We start from the raw sequence: 21,844 nt of genomic DNA on the forward strand, positions 1-21,844 counted from the left end.
GCAACACATGCCTGGCTGGTAAACCCCTTTCAGCTGTGGGCGGGCAAAACCGGATAACATGGGCTGCTAAAGCTAACTAGCTATACTCCATTGAGTAGCATTAACTGGCTAGCTAGTTACCAGACTTCTTACCTTCCTGGAACTCATTGAGAAAAAAAACAGTCAATGCAGAGTTACTGAAGTGGTCTGTGTGCGTGTCCCCAAAGCGTCATTAGCAATATAATATATCTTGAACCCATCTTTTGAAGTTACCGGTGTTTCCTCCCTCACTAGTTTGCTAAGCGCAGGAACAAACTAGTGGCGCTTACCCAATCTGGAGGTGCGTTTCATAACTCACCAGCGTGGACCGGAGGCGGATATGGGTGAGGTTCTCACACCAAATCACTCTAACCAAAGCAGTCAAGTGCTAAAGTTATGCCTGTAAAATTTAGATTGATTCACTTTTCTTCAAACTCTTAATACAGTTTTCTTCTTGAGTTTGCTTTTCTGCACTAGGCTGAACTGCACAAGTTTAAAGTATTCTACTGATACAGGTAAAAGTCCAAAAATCATTACTACAGTAAATATACAGGCCAAGTTGCTACTCTTTATAAAGAGTGAAAAGAGTGTAAAAGGTGAACTTCAGTTAGAATAACCTGAAATGTAAAATTTCTCCCTCAGCAAGTCATCCATCACAAATTTTGGTTTAAATACTATGCCTTATTGTGTGAAAGGTTCTTTTTACACAATAAGAATGTGATAGGATCCAGGGCTCCATAAGAGCTTGAAAATTATGACAGCAATGAAATGAGTCTTGGCTTGCGGAACTTTGCATGGCCACAATCTTGATTTTTGCATCACTGAAGTAAAAGATCTTGAGCAGGACTGTGCAGAGACCTCTACAACAGAGGGAGCTAATTCCTTGAGATGTTCGACTACATATCCACTTCCACTGCTTCTTAAATGTTGAGTTGACCAGACTTTTCTAACCGTGTGTCTTGCAAAAGTAGCCTGTCACACTGCTAGCAAAACCTACACATCAGTTGCAAACATATTTTTTCATCAAATAGTGACTTATGTGAAGGAGAGGATTGTAGAAGAATTGAGTTACGGTACCAAATACTGTAAAAAAATAAAATAAAATTAGCACATCCGAATCTACAAAGAACTGTGTCACAAATTTGGATTGAAATATGTGCTTCAGACTGTGATGGAAAACAATGATGTGACTGTCGTCCCAGGCATTTTGGAGGCCTTAAAAGCACAGCTCAAAAAATCAACCCAAGAATCTTCTCTTCCATGTTTTGTGGTTTAAGGAAGACAGTCGCCTGCTGCATAACCACTGAATAACAGAGACAAGGAAATATTTATTTACATGGGAAGTTACAACCCTCTTTTCAAAATACATGCATAGGCTGCAGCAGATGACCACCCCTTACTGACCCTGGTTCTGCCAGGGGTTTCTTTCTGTAAAAGGGAGTTTTTCCTTCCCACTGTTCCCACCTAGTCCTAGGTGGTCCTAGGTGACACACTGGAAAGATTACATTTGTCTGATTGTCAATTTCCTCCCTAATACTGTGAGGTCTTTACCTTGCACTTTTTGGACACTCTAAGTTGTTCACATAAATTGCCTCTTAATTGGAAAATAAAACTAAACAGAAAATGAAATAAATAGATGTTTGTGATTTTCTCCAGAACATTTGACTTGTTGAAGGCAAAGGGGAAAAATGGTTTGTAGTAAATCTAATAAATGATAATATAGAAAGAGGTTTTTTTGGTTGCTGGTTAAAACAAACTATAAATGCTGTACTAGATACGCTATATTGCCCAAAGTATTCACTCACTCACTGTGTTCCAATCACTTCCGTAGTAAAATCAAACACCTAGGCATGCAAACTGCTTCTGCAAACATTTGTGAAAGAATGAGTCGTTCTCAAGAGCTTAGTAAATTCCAGCGTAGTACCATGATAGGATGCCACCTGTGAAACAAGTCCTGTTGTGTAAATCCCTCAGTACTAAATATTCCACAGTCAACAGTTGGTGGTAATGTAACAAAATGGGAGGGATTAGGTTCGATGACAACTAAGCCATTAAGTGACAGGTCACGTCAAAATCACAGAACAGGGTCAGAGGATGCTGAGGGGTATAGTGGGCAGAAGTCGCCACCTTTCTACAGTGCCAATAACTCCTGACCTCCAAACTTAATGTGGCCTTCAGATTAGCTCAATAACAGTGTGCAGAGAGGTTCATGAAATGAGTTTCCATGACCAAGCAGCTACATCCAAGCCTTAGTTACCAAGCACAATGCAAAGCGATGGATGTAGTGGTGTAAAGCACATCACCCCTGGACTCTAGAGCATTGGAGACATGTTCTCTGGAAGGATGAATCCCACTTCTGGCATTCTGGGTGTGGAAGAACTTGACTGGCCTGCAGTGTCCTGACCTCAACCTGATAGTACAGCTTTGGGATGATTTAGAGCAGAGACTGTGATCAAGGCCTTCTCAGGAAATATCTGATCTGACAAATGTGCTTCTGGAAGGATGATCAAAAATTCCCATAAACATTCCTAAAACTTGTGGAAACCCTTTCCCAGAAGAGTTGAAGCCTCGAAAAGAGGCAGAAACCCCTCCAAAAAGAAACTGAAGAAGAGTTGAAGAACAAAGCTCAGTGCCAGCCGAACAGATGTAAAGAAGTCCTGTACCTTCTACCTGTCCCCTTAAAGTCCCCGATTAATTTGGAAAATGAAGATAATTTATTTTGTAATTCCTTCTGTCTGAAATCAGCTACAGAATAAATTAAATCTCAGGTCATGCTAAATGAATTTAGTGTCATTCTGTGATGATACTGGATATGACTGGGACTTTTTTTTTGTCATTCATAATCTTTATATATTCTTCAGTATACTGGCATCTTTAGTTCTTGTTGTAGTTAACTTAAGTGTTTAGTTAAGCTTTAGTTATGTTCTCACTTCCTGTTTCATAGTTTCGCCTCTAGTGTGCTTAGACGGCTGCCCTGCGACCCGGCCCCGAGTAAGTGGAAGAAAATGGATTGACAGACAACAACCTCCCGTGGACTCAAAAGGTGATTTTTATTACAGCAAATCCATTCGAATCTCAACATCTTTCAAAGAGCAGGTTAAACATACAAAAGCTCACTTAACATGTTTTTTTTAATTTTTTTTTATTAAATATGTAAAAAGCAGGTCAAGTTATTCACAAATAAAATGCAAACATGCAACACGATTTTTTGTCGGGGAATGCATAATGAGTGGGACATAAAAAAAGAAAACAAAACATTTACCATTCATTAATTATTGACAGTACATGTTTACATTCTTTTTCATTTACACAATAATATATGACTAAAGCATCGTGGTGCACTGCCCAGTTCAATATTAGTAAATGCAATATTAAGAAAGGGTATACAATGTACTTACTGGAATATAGTGTAACAAATTGCTCAGTGAACTGACATCTCCCTAAGACCTGTGATTAAAAAAAATAATAAAAAATATCCCAACAGTTCCAGCGGAGGTTTACAACTTAAAACTGCTGCTTCATCATAAGACTACTCCACAATGATGTTTCTTCCTTCCCTATGTTTACGGTTTAAATCTCTATCACTAAAGCCACCTTGTGTGGTGGGAACAAACGCTAAGCCGAGCACACTGATTATCTGAAATCTTGTAATTTGTAATGACAGCTGTGACACAGTCATACAGTTGGGATTTAACTACATTTTATTATCCTCCTTCACGAGGATGCAATTCAGATCCTTGCACTATTCCTAAGTCTTAATAACAACAACAATAATAAATACGGTGAGGGTCTATGGACAGATTGTCCAATACGAAGTCAAATGTCAGTGCAACATATGGAAGGAGGTTAAATAAGAGCTACTACGAGCCCTTCCAGGGCTTTGCTTATTGCATTCTTATGATTAATATTGTTGATATGAAAAAAATAAAAATAGCAGGGAGTCTAACACTTGCACTGACAGGTAGTGGTTACCTGTCTAAACTTCAGCATTTCATCACATCTACTGCAGGATTTGAATTGACTTTGCGCCCACACAGTCCTCTGATGGTCTGAGCTTGTCCGCTGGTGGAGGTCATTGCCACAAACCTGCCACAGCAGTTCACCAAAAGTCACAAGAAACATTGAACAGTGAGCAGAGGGGTACAAAAAAACCCCAAACAAAAACCTGTGATGGTGCTTCTTTCAGGAGGCTTCTTCATGTGCTCAGTTTCGGAGAGGATGAAAAATAAAAATGAGGACAAATGAAAATCCTGTAACAGTTCTCACATAGTCAAAAAAATTAAATTAAAAAAAATAAAATAAAGAGAGAGTGGGGTGTAACTGCGGTGAAGGATGATGGCAGTCAGTATTCATCCTGCTCCTCCTGCTGATCGTCTGGCACCTCTTCGTGGGCTTGCTGGTCCACTTCCTGTCCGTCGCCCTCAGCTAGCTCCCCTCGTTCCTAAAAAAGAAAGCAAGAGTTGAGGCAAGCGCATGTGACTGCACACTAACACTGAATTAAATCCACATGATTTCCTCAACAAAGAATGAGCACGAGGAGCCCCGAATCCTGCTCGGATCAATCTAAAGGCCCGGACTGACCTGCTCATCGGAGGCGTACAGGATCTCCATTAGCCGATCGACAAACGGGGCGTTTTCCTCCCCCTGTTCCTGACAGAGCAGCTCCACCTCTCGCAGCTTGCTGAAGTAGTAGTCTCGCTCCTTCTCCACTCCTTCTAGTGCCAACTTTAGTGTGTTCACCTGCAAAAATAAATGGTCAAGCATTTCAAAACACACAAACTCTGAACAGACTCCCAACGTTAAAAGATAAGCAGAGAAGAAACACAAAGCTGATTAAAACTGATCCGAATGATTCTTTCTAAGAAAACGACTCAAGATAAACTGTTTAACTGATACAAGTTGTCTTCAGTTACATGTGATTTGAGCACTAGAGCAGCTCTGAATGATTGAATGCAATCATTATATCAGTAAAGGATCTACCGATCAGTTAAGTCTTTGTCTTCTATTCACCAGTTTCTGCTTAACAAATGTACATAAAAATAAATAATTAAATCAAATGCTGCCTGGCAGCATTTTCTGGCTTGTGGTCACTGCACAAGAGCTCCAAGCCCGCTTCTTCTTAGTTTAATCCTTGGCTTGAATCTGACATGTACTGTACCAAATGTAATGCAGCCAGTAACATTTTGGATCTCAGAGTGGAACAACTACACAATATCCACACAGCATTTAGCAGCTTTGTATGCACAGGGTTTGTTTTTTTTAACCCAACCCCATACAGTGCCTTTAAAATAAATGCCTCAGTGCTATTTTTAATATCTGGAAACAAGTTGAATGTCTGCTAAGATTTTAAATCTGTAGTACTTTGAATCTCCAAATATGACGTGTCAGTTGTAACATTAATCACAGCCTATTGCTATACCAGCTTTCTAAGGAACCATTAGTCTATCCACAGAGTGAGAAGTGGATTTAGGTCTGACTCCTAATTTGACACAGACTGTATATAAAAGATAGATGTAGCTCCAGGTCTGAAAAGTGATCAAGTGAAGGCACTTGATGTACAAGTGCCTTAAATCTGCACCCTTTCTTACAGCCAGCAGGGGGCGACTTTGGCCATGTTCCACAAAGCAGGTTTAACAAACTCAGTTTGAGTTTTGAGTGCCACAGAAGTTGATCACAGCTATTAGTTATTATTGAATCATTTCTGAGTATGTTCTCTCTCAGTCAAGCGTATGTGTAGCAGAAGAACAGCCATCATCAATGGAGCTCCAATACCAGGATTCACCATGGCAACGAGTAAATGAAGAGACGACCCTCCATTTTAATCCAGTGGACAGAGGAACACGAATCAGTGTCAGTGAGGACCATGCCAGGAAGCTAGAAAACAGCAATTTTATTCTGTCATTCGCCCACACTCATTACCAACCTGATTCAGTGAGGGCCAACCAACCAATTTTACATTGGACCACAACCACGACCAAATAGTTAAAGCCTGGAGGGACAACATGCAGACAACTGAAGATAAAACTATATCTTATCAAAGAGAAAAGACAGTTTACTTACCGACCTGTAATATTTGACCCAGTAATACAAATCTGGGCCATTTGGAGTGAAAAATGTGTCAAAACTCCTGCACTTAACGACTGTACTTCAACATGAAATGACTCCGTCTTTCAAATTTAGTTCCATTCAAAAATATATACATAGTAAATTCAGACTCAGTTTCACATCAACTCCAACACGATGCCAACTGTGACGGGCAGTTTTCCATTAGTGCAACTGATTATGACACATCAAATATAATTCACATTGATTAGTGGTTGTGTGTCTCTGCAGCTTCATGCAGGCTGATTTACACAGTGATCACCGTAGTAACATATGGGAGATTCAGTGCAGGGAAGCTGGCTGACAGCCTGACAGAGACAGAGTCTTCAACCCTATTTATGCTCGCCGCATTGGTCACGTCTCACACCGATGTGCTGATATTGCACAGCTACATCCATTTCTACTCGTCACTGTGGCGCTTTTGTCTCTGCGATCTTCTTCAGCTGCTGTAGAAATCTCTCTCCATGAGTTCTGTACCATATGGGAATCCTTGCGCTCCTGCATACACGTGTCATATATATGCCCATATAGACAGCCTTGCCTCAAGCCTGTCAATTTTTTAAATAGCTGAGGCTGCAATAGCAAACATCCGAAAAGGTGCACGGCTGGCCGAAAAAATGCCAAAACATGCCATGCCTTACTGCAAGTGACATCACTTCTGTCATTTGGTGAGAGCAGTGAGCATAAACTGGTCCTTAGATAAACATAGAATAAATTCTACAGTCTATCATTCTATGTTGTTAATAAATTAGGATCCAGTTTGAGTCACAATAACATTGAGTAACAATTTTAAAAATGCTAGGTGACTTCCTACTTAGTTATTGCATTCAAAAGATTTTCAGAAAACTTGACCTCTGACCTTGAGGTCACTGAGATTCAAACTCATCCAAGATTTTAAATAGATACACCTGTGTTATCACTTTCAAAATCCTACATGTCCTCATTTTCAAGTTATCACATTCACAAATGGATATCCATGCCGCCACTCGTTACGGTATTGTTATCGCCCTACCAGCTGTTTACAGCTGAAAGGTTTATAAAAAATTAAAAATTAAAAAAAAAAACAACTCACAATTGAGCTTTACACAGACGTACCTGCTCAGTAAGATGCGTGACTTGTGCTTCCAGTTCTTTCTCTCCTTTGACAGGAGTTGACACGGATGCGGGGATCTTTTTGGCGGACGAGGGTCTGGATGTTGGCGTTGAAGACTTAGGAGTAGTAGAGCTCGACCTGGATGCTCCTGCAGCGAAGAAATATTTATGAATAAAGGGTCGCTTGTCACCATATCTGAGTGTAAACTTGACAAATCAGACCCAATAATCACAGGAGCTGATATATGAGCAGGAAAAGTAACAGTCTAGCCATTTGATACCATATACATCCAGTGCAAAGGTGTCAAAAAAAAAAGTGCAGATAAAAGTAAGCATACATGCATAATTTATAACCTTCGTTTTGTTTTATTCATCAGTTGAATCTTACCTGCGGTAGGAGAACTGGCTGCATGGTGAGACTTCTTTGGCAGGTTGAAGATTTGCTCACCGGGATCAGGCGGGGGGATGGCATCCTGACCCTGCCTGGCTGCAACTGGGTCGTAATCTTTGCCGTCGTAATTGGCGTCAAAGAATTTCTTAAACCACTGGATGAAATCGAGATTGTCCTGAAATCTGCCTTTGACCAGTTTCTCCACAGGAATAATCTGAACAACAACAACAAAAAAAAGACTCTGTTAAAACCCCCGAACAGTAAAACGAGGTGAAAAAAAAAAAAAAAGGTAAAAGATATTCAGGACACTCACCTTGTCCACGTTCATCCTTTTGAAGGATGCCTGCAGCAGTTTGAAATTGTGAATGTACTCGTGTTCTAGTTTAGCTTGAAACTTGACCTTCTTAAGACTGATGCAGCCAGGGAAGAGCAGATCCATGAACTGGCAATATGCAGCTCCTAAAGAATTATTAATAATAAAAATAGTTAAGCACCACAAGAATAATTATGTAAGGGGGGCTGGAGAGCAGAACACCTATAAACATGCCGTGAATAATCCTGACCACACTCTGCACCACTTACTCTCTAACAGACTGATTGTGCTGCCACAGTTACAGGAAATCTTTTCTACTCGTGCAATAACTCTTTAAAATACACACATCTGTCGGGCAGCGAATCATCTGTTCTCCCATGTTAACAGCTTAAATAAACTCTGCAGTCACAACACTTAAAACTGTGTACAATAAGCAACTTTATTGCACTGCACTGTTATACAGAGTCACTTGAATGTGATTTCATATTTACTGTGTTGTTACTACGTTTAGCCAGCTTTTTTTTCTTTTCTTGGTTAAATTTGAGATATTTACTTTGTTATATTATATTATTACCTATTATTTCATGTTTCCAGCCTGTCTTGGGTCTGTCCTGCTAGCAAGATATGTACAAAACACTTCACCTAGGAGTCATCCTAGGTGAACCACCTCAACTTGCTCAGAGGAGTAGCAGCTGTACTCAGATTTCCTCCTGAATGACCGCATTTTATCTTATTGATCTATATACTATAAACCCATTTTCTTAAAGGCAGTGTTTAATCTTAAATTTTAGCTGCTGTAACAAAAGCATTCACAAAGTCTGGAGATAAATAAAGTACATCTTATGTTATTGCACACAGTCTACGATTCTTTTTTTTATGCCTGCCTTTGTACATGTGAGGCTTGTCCAGATCCTTGACCTCATTTCTTTAAAAAGACAAATATTAATGAGCTTTCACGTTAACATGGCTCACATTAACTGAAGCTTAGCGATCCATTTGAAAAGAGGACACCAGTTCAACCTTAGGTAAAGCTCACATGAACCCAACCAGGGAGCTCATGAGAAAACCATCTAAACCAAACCACACCCTGAGAAAAAGGGGGTGGGTGTGCATGTGTTTGTGTAGGCAGAGGGTGATTGAAATTGGATTACTTGGTCACAGCAGGAGAGCACACGGCAGAGTTTATTTATAGACAACTCTCTTCCAGGGAGAGGTGAACATGTTTCCACAGGTTGCTTTAACCGCCAGCTTACACCGAAAGCTATTCAGGCGAAGACCAACCACTAAAAACACACACCCCCCATTTCAGACAGCGACTCGGGCACAGGAGGAGGAAGGAAGAGGATGAGCTGAAGCGAGAGAGATGAACAAGTTTTTTTTCCTTTCTTTTTAAAGGTCCGTCTGTTCTCACCTGAGGAGAGCTGCTCCACTTTCGTGTAGTTTAGGCAGAGGATATCGTTAACCCAGGCAGTAATGTCATGCCTGCTCATAGTCTCCTGGGTTATTGAGGTAGAGTATACGTTGACCGCCATCCCCCAACTGCAATAGAAAGGAAACAACACTGAAAAACAAAAGCTAGGTTGCTGTGATAGATGTCCTATTTCTTTCTGTCTCAAGTCAGTTTGTTGGTCTTCAAAAATGGGACAACTTCTCAAATAGGTTAAGATTTTAAGACATGGTGACAAGGGGCTGCTATTTACTGTGAGACGATGTATTTTTTTTTTTTTTTTTTTTTTAAAGTCTTCTCAGAGACTCAGCTATCTGCAGTCCCTGGGAAAGTGAAATAAGAATTGGTAACACACAAAAACCATCAATAAACAGTTTATACTAATGCAAATTCAGTTGACTATTCAATATACAATAAAACAGCCCAGCTTAAATTATTTCAAAACACAAAGACTAGATCTAAATCACATTTCCTTTTCACATGAAATACATTAAAATTATGTCTCAAGACTTTAAAATCTAAAAAAGGCCACAAAAAAAGAGCTGCTGGACAGTTAATGTTGGTTAATTAGAACAACTACTGGCCAAACAAATCCTAACTGCTTTGCTCATGTTTAGCCCAATCAGTTAAACTATACAGATTGGTATAATCTCTTAAATAAAATCTTCAGCCTGGAAACCAAACAGTGAGACTGCATCTAGACATAGCACGTGAGTTGATCTTTAGCATTTCTCCACATGCCCAGACTGACCCGCAAAGAAGCCCAGCAGCATAAAACATACTCTGAACCCCCCCAATGCCACCCGACCCCTGGCTGCTACATGTCAACAATACTAATGTTCACATTATCGTCCTCAGGTGTGACACACAGAGTCCAAAGCCCTCCTTAACAGTCTGTCATAGACTGTTAGGCAAACTATAACACAAAGCAGTAGAGGTGCAGATAAGATCACAGTTTGATACTGGAAATACAAGTTTGGGCTTGGAGATTGAAATCTGGCATGAATCAATGTTATCTTTGGCAAAATGATCTCTGTATGCAAGACTATCTGCTTAACAAGTTAAGTCACATTAAAATAAACACACAGCGGTGGAACACAGGACAAAAGCACAGCAATAAATTCAAGAAATTACCCTGGGTTTGTGGGGGTAACTTTGTCTGCAAACTCAAAGCAGATTCAATTATCTCAGCATAAACAGTTCTTTGCTATACACTTTGAGAAACAGTCATATCTGAGCAGGGACTCTCCGCCTTTTGGTTTTAGAACTGAAAAGGCTTCTCGGATGAGAGGTGAAATGTCTTTAAGAAGTCCAGTCCCTTTATTTCCAAGCTCCTTAAAATATCTGAGCAGTTTTTTTTTAACCAAATGAATGACTGAGTGAGGTGATGATCTCCTGTAGATACTTATAATACATTGCAGGATGAAAAAGGGATCTTTTAATTTGACTTTTCCTGCACAGCGGAGCAGATAGAAGCTGTTGCAAAGGCTGATTAGATTTGATCCGATTGCAAAACTGTGACTTTGGAGGCCTCAGGGCACCTGCTCTACTTGCAGTGTGCATACTGAAAGCATGCAATGTGCCAAAGATACATCAGTAAACTCAAACTTTGACCCTTAAGCTACACATTTAAAAGAAGTCAACAAAACAGTTATTTCTTCCTAATTCATTTGTTAACTCTTAGAGTGAGAGACTGTGGAAGGAAAGTCTGCACATGAGTGGACATCCCACCTGAGAATATCTGAAATATGAAAAAATGATCATTCAGAGAATTGCAACAGAGCATCATAATAATGGAAATGAGCTCTTTAAAACACAATCAGTAATATATAAACATGCAAATATGTCATTGCACATATTACTGCAGCTTTATAATGTTCCTGTGCAAGGAGCAAAGCTGTGCAATGAATTAAAAAACCTAAATTCAACTACAATATTGACTTCCAACAGCAAGGAATGCAAGATAAAGCATTTATTTTCTCACTGACTGCTGTTTTTGCCTTGAGGCCTTCTCTAAAACCCACAATCTCACTTCTCCAAAGACTGTTAGCAGGTCTACAGTCCTCAATGCAAGAAGTCGAGCTGATCTCAATACTGATTCTAATTTTTACAACATTACACAGACAAGAACAGCTGTATTAAAAGAAACACCCATCTGGTGGTTTTATAACCGCGATAATATGGTGCCAAATCATCCACCTCAAACAGACACCAGGATATGCAGCATAATAATAACTCCAACCATTCAGCGTTAAAGTCGGGTTATCAGAGCACTGCAGCAGCAGCAGCAGAGCCTCGGCTCTAGGAAGGAAACTGGGCCAGCCCCTCTCCATGTCAACAAAGCGGATGTATGCGCCGCTTAGCATGCTTTGTTAGCCTTGCAGGGATAGCCTGCCGACACCAGGGCTGGGCTTGATGCTTCAATTCAATAAGAAACCGGGCTTGTGCGGCAAGTCTTAGTAGAGGGTCCCCCCCTTACAGACACCCACAGTACAACATCACCCAGACACATATTAATGGCGACAGTGGGGGGATTCAGTAGCTGCGGAGTGTCAAGTCACGATGGGAATATTCTAGCAGCAGCAGGAGGAGGAACAGGAGGAGCTGTCTGTGTAGTCCTGTCATCTGACAAGCTGGACCCACTCCTCCAAAAAACGTGCCTGTGCTATTGCGCACCACCAAATACAATAAAACAGTTGACAGCGTTACATGCTAGTCCCAGCAGTGGTTTCGGGTGCTACTGGAGAAGCAGGGGGAGGGTTTAAGCTAACTTAAGAGCGATTTACGACACAGTGTCGGGTACAGAGGGCTAACATGACAGGGGAGTGTGATTGGTGAGTGGGGGGAAAAAGCGGATGGGTGCAGGGAGGAAAACGCCGAAGAAGAGGAGGAGGCCGGATTGCGGGTTTTTTGGGGGGGTCTGCAGCGGTGTGATTTTCTTTTCCTGACATTAAACCAAATGCGACATTTCACTGGTTTACCTGTAGGCGCGCTCTCCTCGCACTGTATTTTTCCTGTAAGGAATGATGTTGGTTCCGTTGTCCTGGACGATGTCGTTGTTATTCTCTCCATTTGGGGAAAGGGCTTGGGTGGGACCGGGCATTTGGGTCTCTAAAATGTTGAACAGAAACTCTGTTCTCTCTCTGGCCGAGGGGGGACGAGGGAAAAAAAGCAAGAGGAACGATGCAAAATGCTAAGAAAGTGCCGCACCTCCGGGGCTCTCTCTCCTTCTGTCTGCTTATTCCTCACAAATCTCTGCCCTAATGACGTTGCTGCTCCCTGTACCACGTGACTCGCGGGGTTGGCTGCCGGTTTTCCCTATGGTGGGCTATTTTAGTACACCAAAATTTCATTGATTACTTGAGTGCTGAAAAGTATCGCCGGGGAGGTCAGATCGATGTGTGATGCTCGTCGCTTTTTGAGGTGCGGCGAGGGGATTTATTAAAAGAAGAAAAAAAACAAAACAAAAAAACTCAGAGGCGACAACCAATCAGCTAAAAAGAAGGGATGGGATTAAAGGGAAGACGCAGCACACCCACTTCACCTTGATTTAGATCATCAGATAACTGATTGGTATTAAAGCAGATGTAGGCAAACGATACCCAGTAGTGTTGGTGATGAAATCACGTCCATTCATGGTGTGTGATAAAATGCTGTTTTGATTACTAACCACATGATTGAATCAATTAAATTGTGTCCATGAAAATCAGAGGTTGTTTTGTTGGCTCAATATGGGCCCGTGGAGAGGGGGGACTGTGCACATACAGTTAAAGCAAAGAGTCTGTTACCTTACTAACATAAGTGTATGCATTTCCTGTCAGTTTTTGACCATTTTTTGTTTGAGTTGATTAAACCCCAGTAAACAGTCCTGGGGATTTTACTTTATTGGAACGCCAAAACATCTTGAATTTCAGTCAGAAGTTTACACACGCTCATCATGGGCATGAATATCAGGTTAACTTTTAATGATTTCTTTGAGTTGTTCTTTTTCCAGGGTGGAAATACTTTTCAGCATACATTTTTTTAAAATATGGTAGTGGTAGCATTATGTTCTGGGGCATCATGTCAAGTGGTACTGGTATATTGCACAAAGTGGGCAGAATAATGAAGGAAGACTATCTCCAAATTGTACAACTTCACCTAAAATAGACTTGAATAGACTTCCAAAACCCAAACCTCAATGCCATTGAAAATGTATGCACTACGCTTAAAGCTGGGTCTGTGCCACGAAACCAACAACTCTACCAATTCTCGTAAGAAGTGTTCAAATATCCAGCCAGAGTTATGTCAGAAGTTTGTTGATGACTACCAAAATTTTTTTGAGGGTCTGCGGATTAGAGTAAATCCAAAATAAGTTCAAACCAGTTCACAAAATTTTTTAAAAGTCATTTAAGATTAATGGTTTACAACAATTCCACCCTGGAAAAAGAACAGCTCAAATGGATCTTTAAAAGCTACAAATTAGCATAACCCTCATGACCATGATGCATGTATGCAAACTATCGATCTAATCAACATCAATTACTCAGCATCATCACCAGTAAATCAACCGAGAACAAGAATCCATTTTATTTTACTTTTTACATGATCCGAGGAATCTACTTATAATCACAAAATATCCAATCAGTAAAATAAAATAAAAAATATCACCATTATTTGGGATGTACCAATTGTGAAGCTAATGTGAAAATCAAAATTATGTCATTGACGATAGTCATTTCACCTTTGTTCCAGAGAAAAAAAGCAATCCATCCATGTTCTAAACCGCTAACCTAATTTGGGGTCACAGGGGGGCTGGAGTCCACCCTAGTGGTCATACAGTGAAAGCCAGGGTATTTTATTATTTTAAATGTAATTTTAATTATCATCTTATTTTTTTAATTTTTATCTTTATTTTATTATTATTGTTTTTTTTTTTTACTTATTCAATGTATCATTTCTGGCATGTCAAGTGTACAGCACTTCGTGTTCAGCTGGGAGTTGTTCTGAAAGTGCTATATAAATAAATTGCTTCCTTGCTTGCTTGCTTATACTTTTCTAGCTCTTTAGTACATTTTTTAAAAAATCATTTAGCCATCAAAAACTGATATGACACAAAATATAAACACACCACCTCAATCACTGATATGCTGATACAAGCCACAAGGACAAATACTGGCCTTTATATATCAGTGCATTATAACCACTACCCAAAATGCAAGTGGTGTCTTCAAATGTCATGAAATCTAAGACAAACAGCAGTATATTAACAATTATGACAAGTAGTTTTCTTTGAGAAAGTGGAAAAAGCATTCCTTTTGCAATTTTAGCTTTTACTAGCTTTGCATCAACATATTAGTCCATAGTGTTGCCTACTAAAATAAACTAAGATTATATTTGGCATTGGCAGCTGTATCACAGCATTTTTAAGCTGGATATGTAGTTAAAGACAGTGTAAAAAAGGATGTAAAGCCTTTAAAACTGTTATTTCGTATTATTTTTGATTTGATTGCCTGACACAAAAGGGGAAATGAATAACAAACAAGACTATATGAACAAATGTGATAAATCAGCATCAACCATAATTTGAGAATAGGCCCATTCCCAATTTCAACATTTACAGATTAATTTTCTGTTCAACAGCAAACCAATTAATCAGTTAATAATTCAGCTGTAACGTACGTTAAAATGTATAAAATGTGTGTAATAGATGTAATTATAAACCACATGAACATCATAAATCAGTATGCACGGGTCTGTGGTTTAAGCGCAAACAACAGTCCTGTGGTTGCTAAGCTTTCTTCTGTTTGTGTTACCAATGTGTTGGTGTTAAACTGCTTTGTTTTGTGTTGCTTTTATCACTGCTGGGCAACCACAGTGAAATGGGACACAGAAATAAGGTCTAAAAAGTGAGCTCTATATACACGCACGTTTTAGTTGTTGTACAGCGCTTTGTAACTTTTATGTCTGTAAAAGGCATTATATAAATAAATGTAACTAATTTTTTGTATTGATTTTAAAAATGAATTTCTTTTTCACACTATAAGAATAATGATTTGTGCAAATAGCCCAGTATTAATCTGATAATATCAAAATAGCAGAGTCAGTCCAGCCTTTTATGGTTAGTAATCAAGAATGCAATAGTACACATGACGGTATTTAACAGGGATGATGAAAAGCTTTATAACAGCAGGGGACTACGCTACCTGCTAAAAACAGTTAAGCAAAGATGCAGGGATTTTATGCACAAACTATGTTCAAAGGACAAAGATGAAGCATTTCTGCTATTCTGTTCTATTGCCTTGATTTCTTTCCTACTGTTTCTTATATTTTCTCTGCCACTCCTTTATTTAGAAGACCTAATTGCTATTTGAGTCTGAGGACAGGCCTTTACAGTTTACATATAAACTTAAACGGTGATGGTGCAAGAAATACAGGTACAGATTTTGAGGTCTATCCTACGATCTATTCACCACCATCATCAGTCCAAAGGTAAACTCACACCTGAGTTGACTGGACTTTTTCATGTCAGAATTTTTTTGGCCTGCAATGTAAGGGAGCAACTTCCGTTAAACATTAGCAGGGCTTCTTTACTGGAATTTGATCCTCAAGTCAACACTCACTCTGCTGCAGGGGCCAACAATTTTCTGTCAAAATCAACAATGCTGCTTATAATGTCAAATACTCACAATTCAGAGTCAACAGTCTTTGTGCTCAGCTGAAACTCTTAAATAGAACTCTGGTGCCACCATCAGGGCAAAGTTGAGGTCACAGTTATAAATCAATAACTCTAACTTTAACTCTAGATGTATGTTTTAAAAATGGAAAACGATATATATAGTCCAGTTTTATTCACTTCTTGTCTTTTGATAATACAATTTTCAGTATAAATATGAAGACTTTCTTTTTTAATTGCCCCATATGTACACTCACAGGCCACTACATTAGGTACACTACTACTCATTAACATAAATTTCTAATCAGATCATTACACAGCAGCAGCTCGATGCATTTAGGCATGCAGACAGGGTCAAGGCGACCTGCTGAATTTCAAAAAGTTGAGAATGGGAAGGAAAGGCAATGTAATCAACTTTGAATTCAATATGGTTGCTGGTACCAGACAGGCAGGTTGGAGTATTTCAGAAACTGCTGATCTACTGGGATCCCAACATAACAGTCTCTAGAGTTTACAGACTAAATAAATGGTCAAAAAAAGAAAAGCTCATTGTCTGAAAATGCCTCAGTGATGCCAGAGATCACAGGAGAATGGTCAGACTCAAAAAGGCAAACTGAGTTTACAATTCAGTCACCAAAATGGGACAACAGAAGATTGGAAAACTGTTGCCTAGTCTGATGAGTTTCAATTTCTGTTGCTACATTTAGATGGTAGGGTCAGAGTTTGGTGTAAAAAAAACAAAACCATAGAGCTATCCAGCATTGCATCAGTGGTTTAACCCGTTTTTGGGATATTGTCGTGGCACACTTTGGGCTCCTGAGTACCAACTGAGGATTGTTTAAATGCCACAGCCTGCTTCAGTACTGCTGCTGACTCCGTCCATCCCTTTATGACCAATCTTCTAATGGCTGCTTCCAACAGATAACACACTATGTCACAAAGCTCAAACTCAAGAGAGTTTTGAAAGCAAAAGGAGATCCAATCCTGTACTAGCATGGTGCAAGTGGCCAGTGAATATACAGAGTTTTATTAACTTAGTTATGAAATGATATAGGACAACAGCTTTTAACATTTTTTGTATCCAAGAGATACCAAAGGGCAAGTCAAAGTTTAAAAAGAACACTTGTGCTTACATGTGCAGAAAATAATCATCTGTTCTCTATCATCTGAAATTTCATTAGTTCTTTTTTTCATTATACTGCCAGGTGATGAAAGCACTTATCTTTCTTGCTCCACTAGCAAACAGCTTTAATACAATCAAAACAACAACAACAACAACAAAAAGAAAACAAATCAGTTTTCTGTTTCTGGTTCAAATCCTTTTTTCTTTTATGTCATCTGCTGAAGGCTGTCGACATCAACTTTTCCAGTTTGTATTTTACAGACATACACAGCCAATAGTTGTTTATATGTAAAAAAATCCATCTCTGTCAGAGAAGCAGCTGAGGCATTGAAGGCTGTACTACCCAGGGGGTGCAGTCAGTTTGTTAGCTTGGAAAGCACCCGCTAACTCTTCCCAAACAAATGACAGAAATGTCACTTGCTGAAGGATGTGTACATTTCTGGTCCAGAACACAGGACAGGTAGGTCTTACAGCAGTTTCTCCTGACAGTTTTATTGCTTTAGGTGTATGTTGTTTTCTCCTTCTGTGATCAGTTTTTACCCCCTTACAAATGTCCACATCAGTATAAATCAGGGCCTTCACCATGTCAAAATTCCATGCATTACTTGTACACTTACCACAGTAATTATACGGCTTCAACATTTGGAAAACAATGCAAAAGAGCTTTAATCTGAAGCTGCGGATTCCTATATTATTTAACTGTGAAGTTGCTCCCATAATTTACACTATGAGTCTTATTTTTTTCCATTTGAATCACTCAGATGGAGGTAACAGAAATAAATCAAGGCAGTGAACAGTATGCATAATATTAATCTCTAATTTAACTTGGGAATCTTGTGTGGTCACCCTGAAAGACATTCCCTCTTCTTCTTCTGTAAGGGTGTCAAACATCCAGCACAAGGAACACCCAAGGGTCCAAATTGTGAAGAAGTCATTGACACTTCCAATTAGTCATTAAAGAGTACAAAAAAGTTCATGACTATGTCATGGCAGTAAACTAAGTGTGGAAAGCTGAGTTTGTTCTTATTTTTCATAAAGACTGAGGCTGCACTTCATTATTTTTTAATTTACTGAATATATTTGGTGTGAGTTTTTTTTATTTTATTTTAAATGAGATATTAAGAACTAAGCCCACATTGCTAGTCGTTGGTTTTACTGGGCTCAGCTCATTTGAGAGCAAACTCAAATGCAAGCAGCCCGCAAAACTGAAATGAATTTGACACCACTGCTCTGCTGGGTCAAAAGTAGTCTTTGTGTAGTAGTCTACACAAATTCCTGCAGAGCTGAACACAAGGCATAACCAAGACTAATCTCATTAATGACTGAATTGCAGACACTTCCACTGACAGCCACAGGCATGCAATGCTACTTTTCCACTATGGTAACGCTAGAAGCCCTTTCAGACTGACAAGTGACAGCCATACCGTAGCACACTGGGCACAACACAAGCACAGAGGTCTGCTTTGTGTCTGGCAGCAGCACACAGTGAAAGCATGTCATGGTCAAACTTCAAGGAAGGCATGAAAACAGGAAAGTGCGCTCGTCCCAGTGGCCAGAAACTGTACCCCCACCATACCGTGTCACTGCAAGGTGGGTGGGTTAATGTTAACTCTAGGCTGTCACAGGAATAAATTTATCACTTCCCAATCTGAAGGGCCTGAAGAGGTGGAGTATGCATAGCTTTTTCTAAATATATGGTCAGGTTGTAAAGCCCTAAGAATGAAATATAAACACACACATCCTCTGGGTCTATTACTGCTTGCTTCAACTGCAGAGGGATGTTCCTCCGTGCTGCACTTGACAAAAAGAAATTGAAATAAAGAACAGAAATTTTCTTAAAGAGTGAAACACCAGGGCACAAAATATCCAAGTGCCATTTGACCAACATTTTGAAATGTACAGTATCATCGCAATCTGAGGCAGGTAGCTGATGCTTACCACTACATTACAAAAAAACAACACACTTATAGTTATTGACTGAAATAAAAAGTAGAGTAGATCCATTAACATGAACGCCTATTAGATGCTAAAACACTGTATGGTAGGTTATAAAAATAAAAAAGGAGCAGGAACAGGGAAGCGTAAAGTGCACATTTTTTCTAATTCACACAGGATCAAAGTATATATACAGGCTCACAAATATTCACTCACTCAAATCTTTTCATAAGTGGTACTGAAGGTTATTGATGGCTACCAAAAGCATCTGGTTTAGATGCTTTTGCTAAGAGACATTTAAACAAATCATTAGTGTGGGTGTACATATACATGTTTGAGGCTGTGTGGATTAGAGTAAATCTAAAATAAATTCAAACTTGTGCACCTAATTTTGCTTTTTTTAAGTCATTAAAGATGTATGGTGTACAATAATTCCACCTTGGAAAGTTCAAAGAAATCCCAAATTGCCATGATATTCCTGCCCATGATGAGTGTATGTAAACTTCTGACCAAAACTGTGGATAAGTAACAGCGACATTGCTTGATTAACCTCTTAAGCCCCAACGCCCCCTGATACGGGGGCAAAAGGCAGGAGATCAGTTAGGCTTGGGGCTTAAGAGGTTAAGTCATGGCAATGGGACGGTAGAAATAAAAGGTTTGTGAGCTTTGCTAGATTGTTTTGGCTTAATTTTAAAAGACCCAATCATGAGGTGAACATAGTCATCCCTTTACAAAAAGCATCAGCATGTTTGGACTAAAATATCCAATGCTGGAGTTTTCCAACTAAAAGTGTGCCAGAAGCTTTTTTTAAACGGTCTCTTTAAGCTGTGTGGATGCAGACAGATTAGGAAAAATTACATGTTTTAAAAACTAAAGCATAGTTTTTAGTATGGATGTACCCTAACACTAAAATGAAAGGATATACATCAATCAAATTATGTGTCACATAATGTAATCTTGAGAAACAGCAATCTTATATAATCCCTTGATATAGTTTTAAATGGGGTAAGACAAGGAATACTGAGAGTGGAGATATGGTGACCATTTAACATTCATTCATGTGATTTTAGGAGTACAACTATAAGTTAACTCATGTTTTACTAACCTAATGATATGTTAGTTGAGTCAGACTTGAGTAAGACTATGAGTAAAAATGCATTTAGGCTGGAAATTCTTTATCTTTATTCAGTTTATTTATATGACAAGAAATGAATGAGAAATCCAAAAGGGTATAGGTTAAAGGTAAGACTTTTGGAACACCTAAAATCAGCAAAAAAGGAACATTTTAAAAAGAATCGCAACTAAATAAGAAAAAGAAATAAATCGCTCATGTCAAATCCAGCTACAGATGAACTCTCAGTACTTAAAGCATCTTCACACTAAACTGGATAATCCTCATCATACATCGTCATTTGTGTTTGTTATCCCTCATTTTAAACAGCTTCTGGATATTAAGTGGTAATTGTGGATTGCATGCTTTGTACATCATTTAAACTATGTTATAGTCTACTAAATCTTTGAATTTCTGTGTATTTAATTGAATAAATAATGGATTTACTGACTAGTCATAGAGTTTGTTATCATTCATATGGCTTTTTTTTAGTAGTAAAAAGACTGCTCGCCTTGTGTTTCCCCACATTCCTACACAGTACGTCATATTTAGACCAATAAGTGAATCTTTTTTTTTTTTTTACATAAAAAGTCTCTAAGTGTAAGGGAGCAGCCAGACTGCCCAGAGCTTTTTTTTTTCTTGTGAATGCTGTTTGCTGAGGGTTTTGTAAGGGTGGGGTAGCATGTCAGCCCACATCTGGAAGATGATGCTCTTACAGTAAGTGTTGCTATACGTTAGCCTGCAATGAGTCAACACTGGGCTGTGAAGCATCAGGCAGAGTTGTGCTTGCCCTTTCCCCACTAAGAGCTAACCAACCTTTGGCAGTGGATCCCAAATACACCTCTGTTAATCCGAGCTGCAGGTTGTAGGGGTTATGATCTCCAGAAAAACGGGTTAGGATGATATTAAGGGAGAAAAACCCTGTTAGACTGCCAGGAGTCTTTTCCTTAGACCTGAGAGATTGTTAACCCGCTACTTTAGAAAGAAAGTTTTCATTTGGCATTTAGAAAGGGCATTATCTGCACCCAAGACAAAAGGCGACACTCGTCTATGGTGACCCCTTCTTCATTTCTTCTGGCCCTTCTTTTAGCTGTGGTTGCTGATGAGGGAAAACACCAAACAGTGCTCCTCTTTTCTGAGATTTTTTAAGCGCCTCCACCGCCACCGAGCAGCTAGCTGCTGCACCAAGTCTCGTAAATGAAGCTAACTCAACTTTGTATTAGAAATGACAGACTGACTGGAAAAGCAAGCTAATGCTATCAAACAGACTTTTACGAAGGTAGACGTGACTTACGTGACAGTATTACATCTTCTCCGGCTAACCGTCAAGTTACAGTTGGCTAATATTTCCTCCTGCCATTACTTTGACAGTGCTGTGACAGCCGACGTATGTCCTGACCCCGGGCAACATCACCGTACAAAACAGCGACCGCCGCTTAAATACGTTCATATTTCTGCATTGATTTTCGCCGTTGCACGTTTCAATTCAAATTCCACAGTGAAAATTTTCAGTAAAAGCAAATCTCACTCACCAGTGAACTCCGATCCGCAGGTTACAAGGTGTTAAAAAAAAGGGCTGTTTTCCGGCTGAGTCACCCCACCCTCAAACGCCCATTCTCGTAAGACGGTGAACTGCGAGCGGAGAGCTGAATGGACA

At 39.4% G+C, this 21,844-nt stretch overlaps 2 protein-coding genes and 1 long non-coding RNA gene across 4 annotated transcripts in view; 1 reads left to right on the forward strand and 2 right to left on the reverse strand.

Moving 5' to 3' along the window:
• Positions 1-271, reverse strand: part of spidr (scaffold protein involved in DNA repair) — a 45,578-nt gene extending 45,307 nt beyond the window's left edge. Inside the window, exon 1 of the mRNA XM_085141701.1 lies at positions 133-271. Coding sequence (XP_084997827.1) covers positions 133-147 — 15 coding nt within the window. The 5' untranslated portion in view covers positions 148-271. The remainder of the gene's footprint in view (positions 1-132) is intronic.
• On the forward strand, positions 255-9,639 carry LOC146497671 (uncharacterized). Its single transcript, XR_014870916.1, has 2 exons — positions 255-362; positions 2,963-9,639. It is a non-coding gene; the product is annotated as an uncharacterized LOC146497671 (long non-coding RNA).
• On the reverse strand, positions 3,052-21,844 carry mapre2 (microtubule-associated protein, RP/EB family, member 2). 2 transcript variants are annotated; one of them, XM_085141719.1, is made up of 7 exons: positions 21,720-21,844; positions 9,328-9,455; positions 7,917-8,062; positions 7,601-7,817; positions 7,216-7,361; positions 4,600-4,758; positions 3,052-4,459 (listed from the first exon to the last, which is right to left on the reverse strand). In XM_085141719.1, the coding sequence occupies exons 2-7, from the start codon at positions 9,446-9,448 to the stop codon at positions 4,361-4,363; spliced, it is 888 nt and encodes a 295-aa protein (XP_084997845.1). In that variant the 5' UTR covers positions 9,449-9,455; positions 21,720-21,844; the 3' UTR covers positions 3,052-4,360. The 2 variants fall into 2 exon arrangements, with proteins under 2 accessions (XP_084997845.1, XP_084997844.1); XM_085141718.1 differs by lacking the exon at positions 21,720-21,844 and adding an exon at positions 12,345-13,932.

The sequence above is a fragment of the Neolamprologus multifasciatus genome, chromosome 18, assembly GCF_963576455.1.
Source record: "Neolamprologus multifasciatus chromosome 18, fNeoMul1.2, whole genome shotgun sequence".
Classification (NCBI taxonomy): Eukaryota; Metazoa; Chordata; class Actinopteri; order Cichliformes; family Cichlidae; genus Neolamprologus; species Neolamprologus multifasciatus.

Bases quoted from the DNA above. Each gene is read 5' to 3' on its own strand.
- mapre2 (XM_085141718.1), bottom strand. From the start codon at position 12,466: ATGCCCGGTCCCACCCAAGCCCTTTCCCCAAATGGAGAGAATAACAAC. The intron at 7,818-7,916 runs GTGAGTGTCCTG...GTTGTTGTTCAG, and splicing joins AAAGGATGAACGTGGACAAG to ATTATTCCTGTGGAGAAACT. The intron at 7,362-7,600 runs GTAAGATTCAAC...TCTTCGCTGCAG, and splicing joins AGCCAGTTCTCCTACCGCAG to GAGCATCCAGGTCGAGCTCT.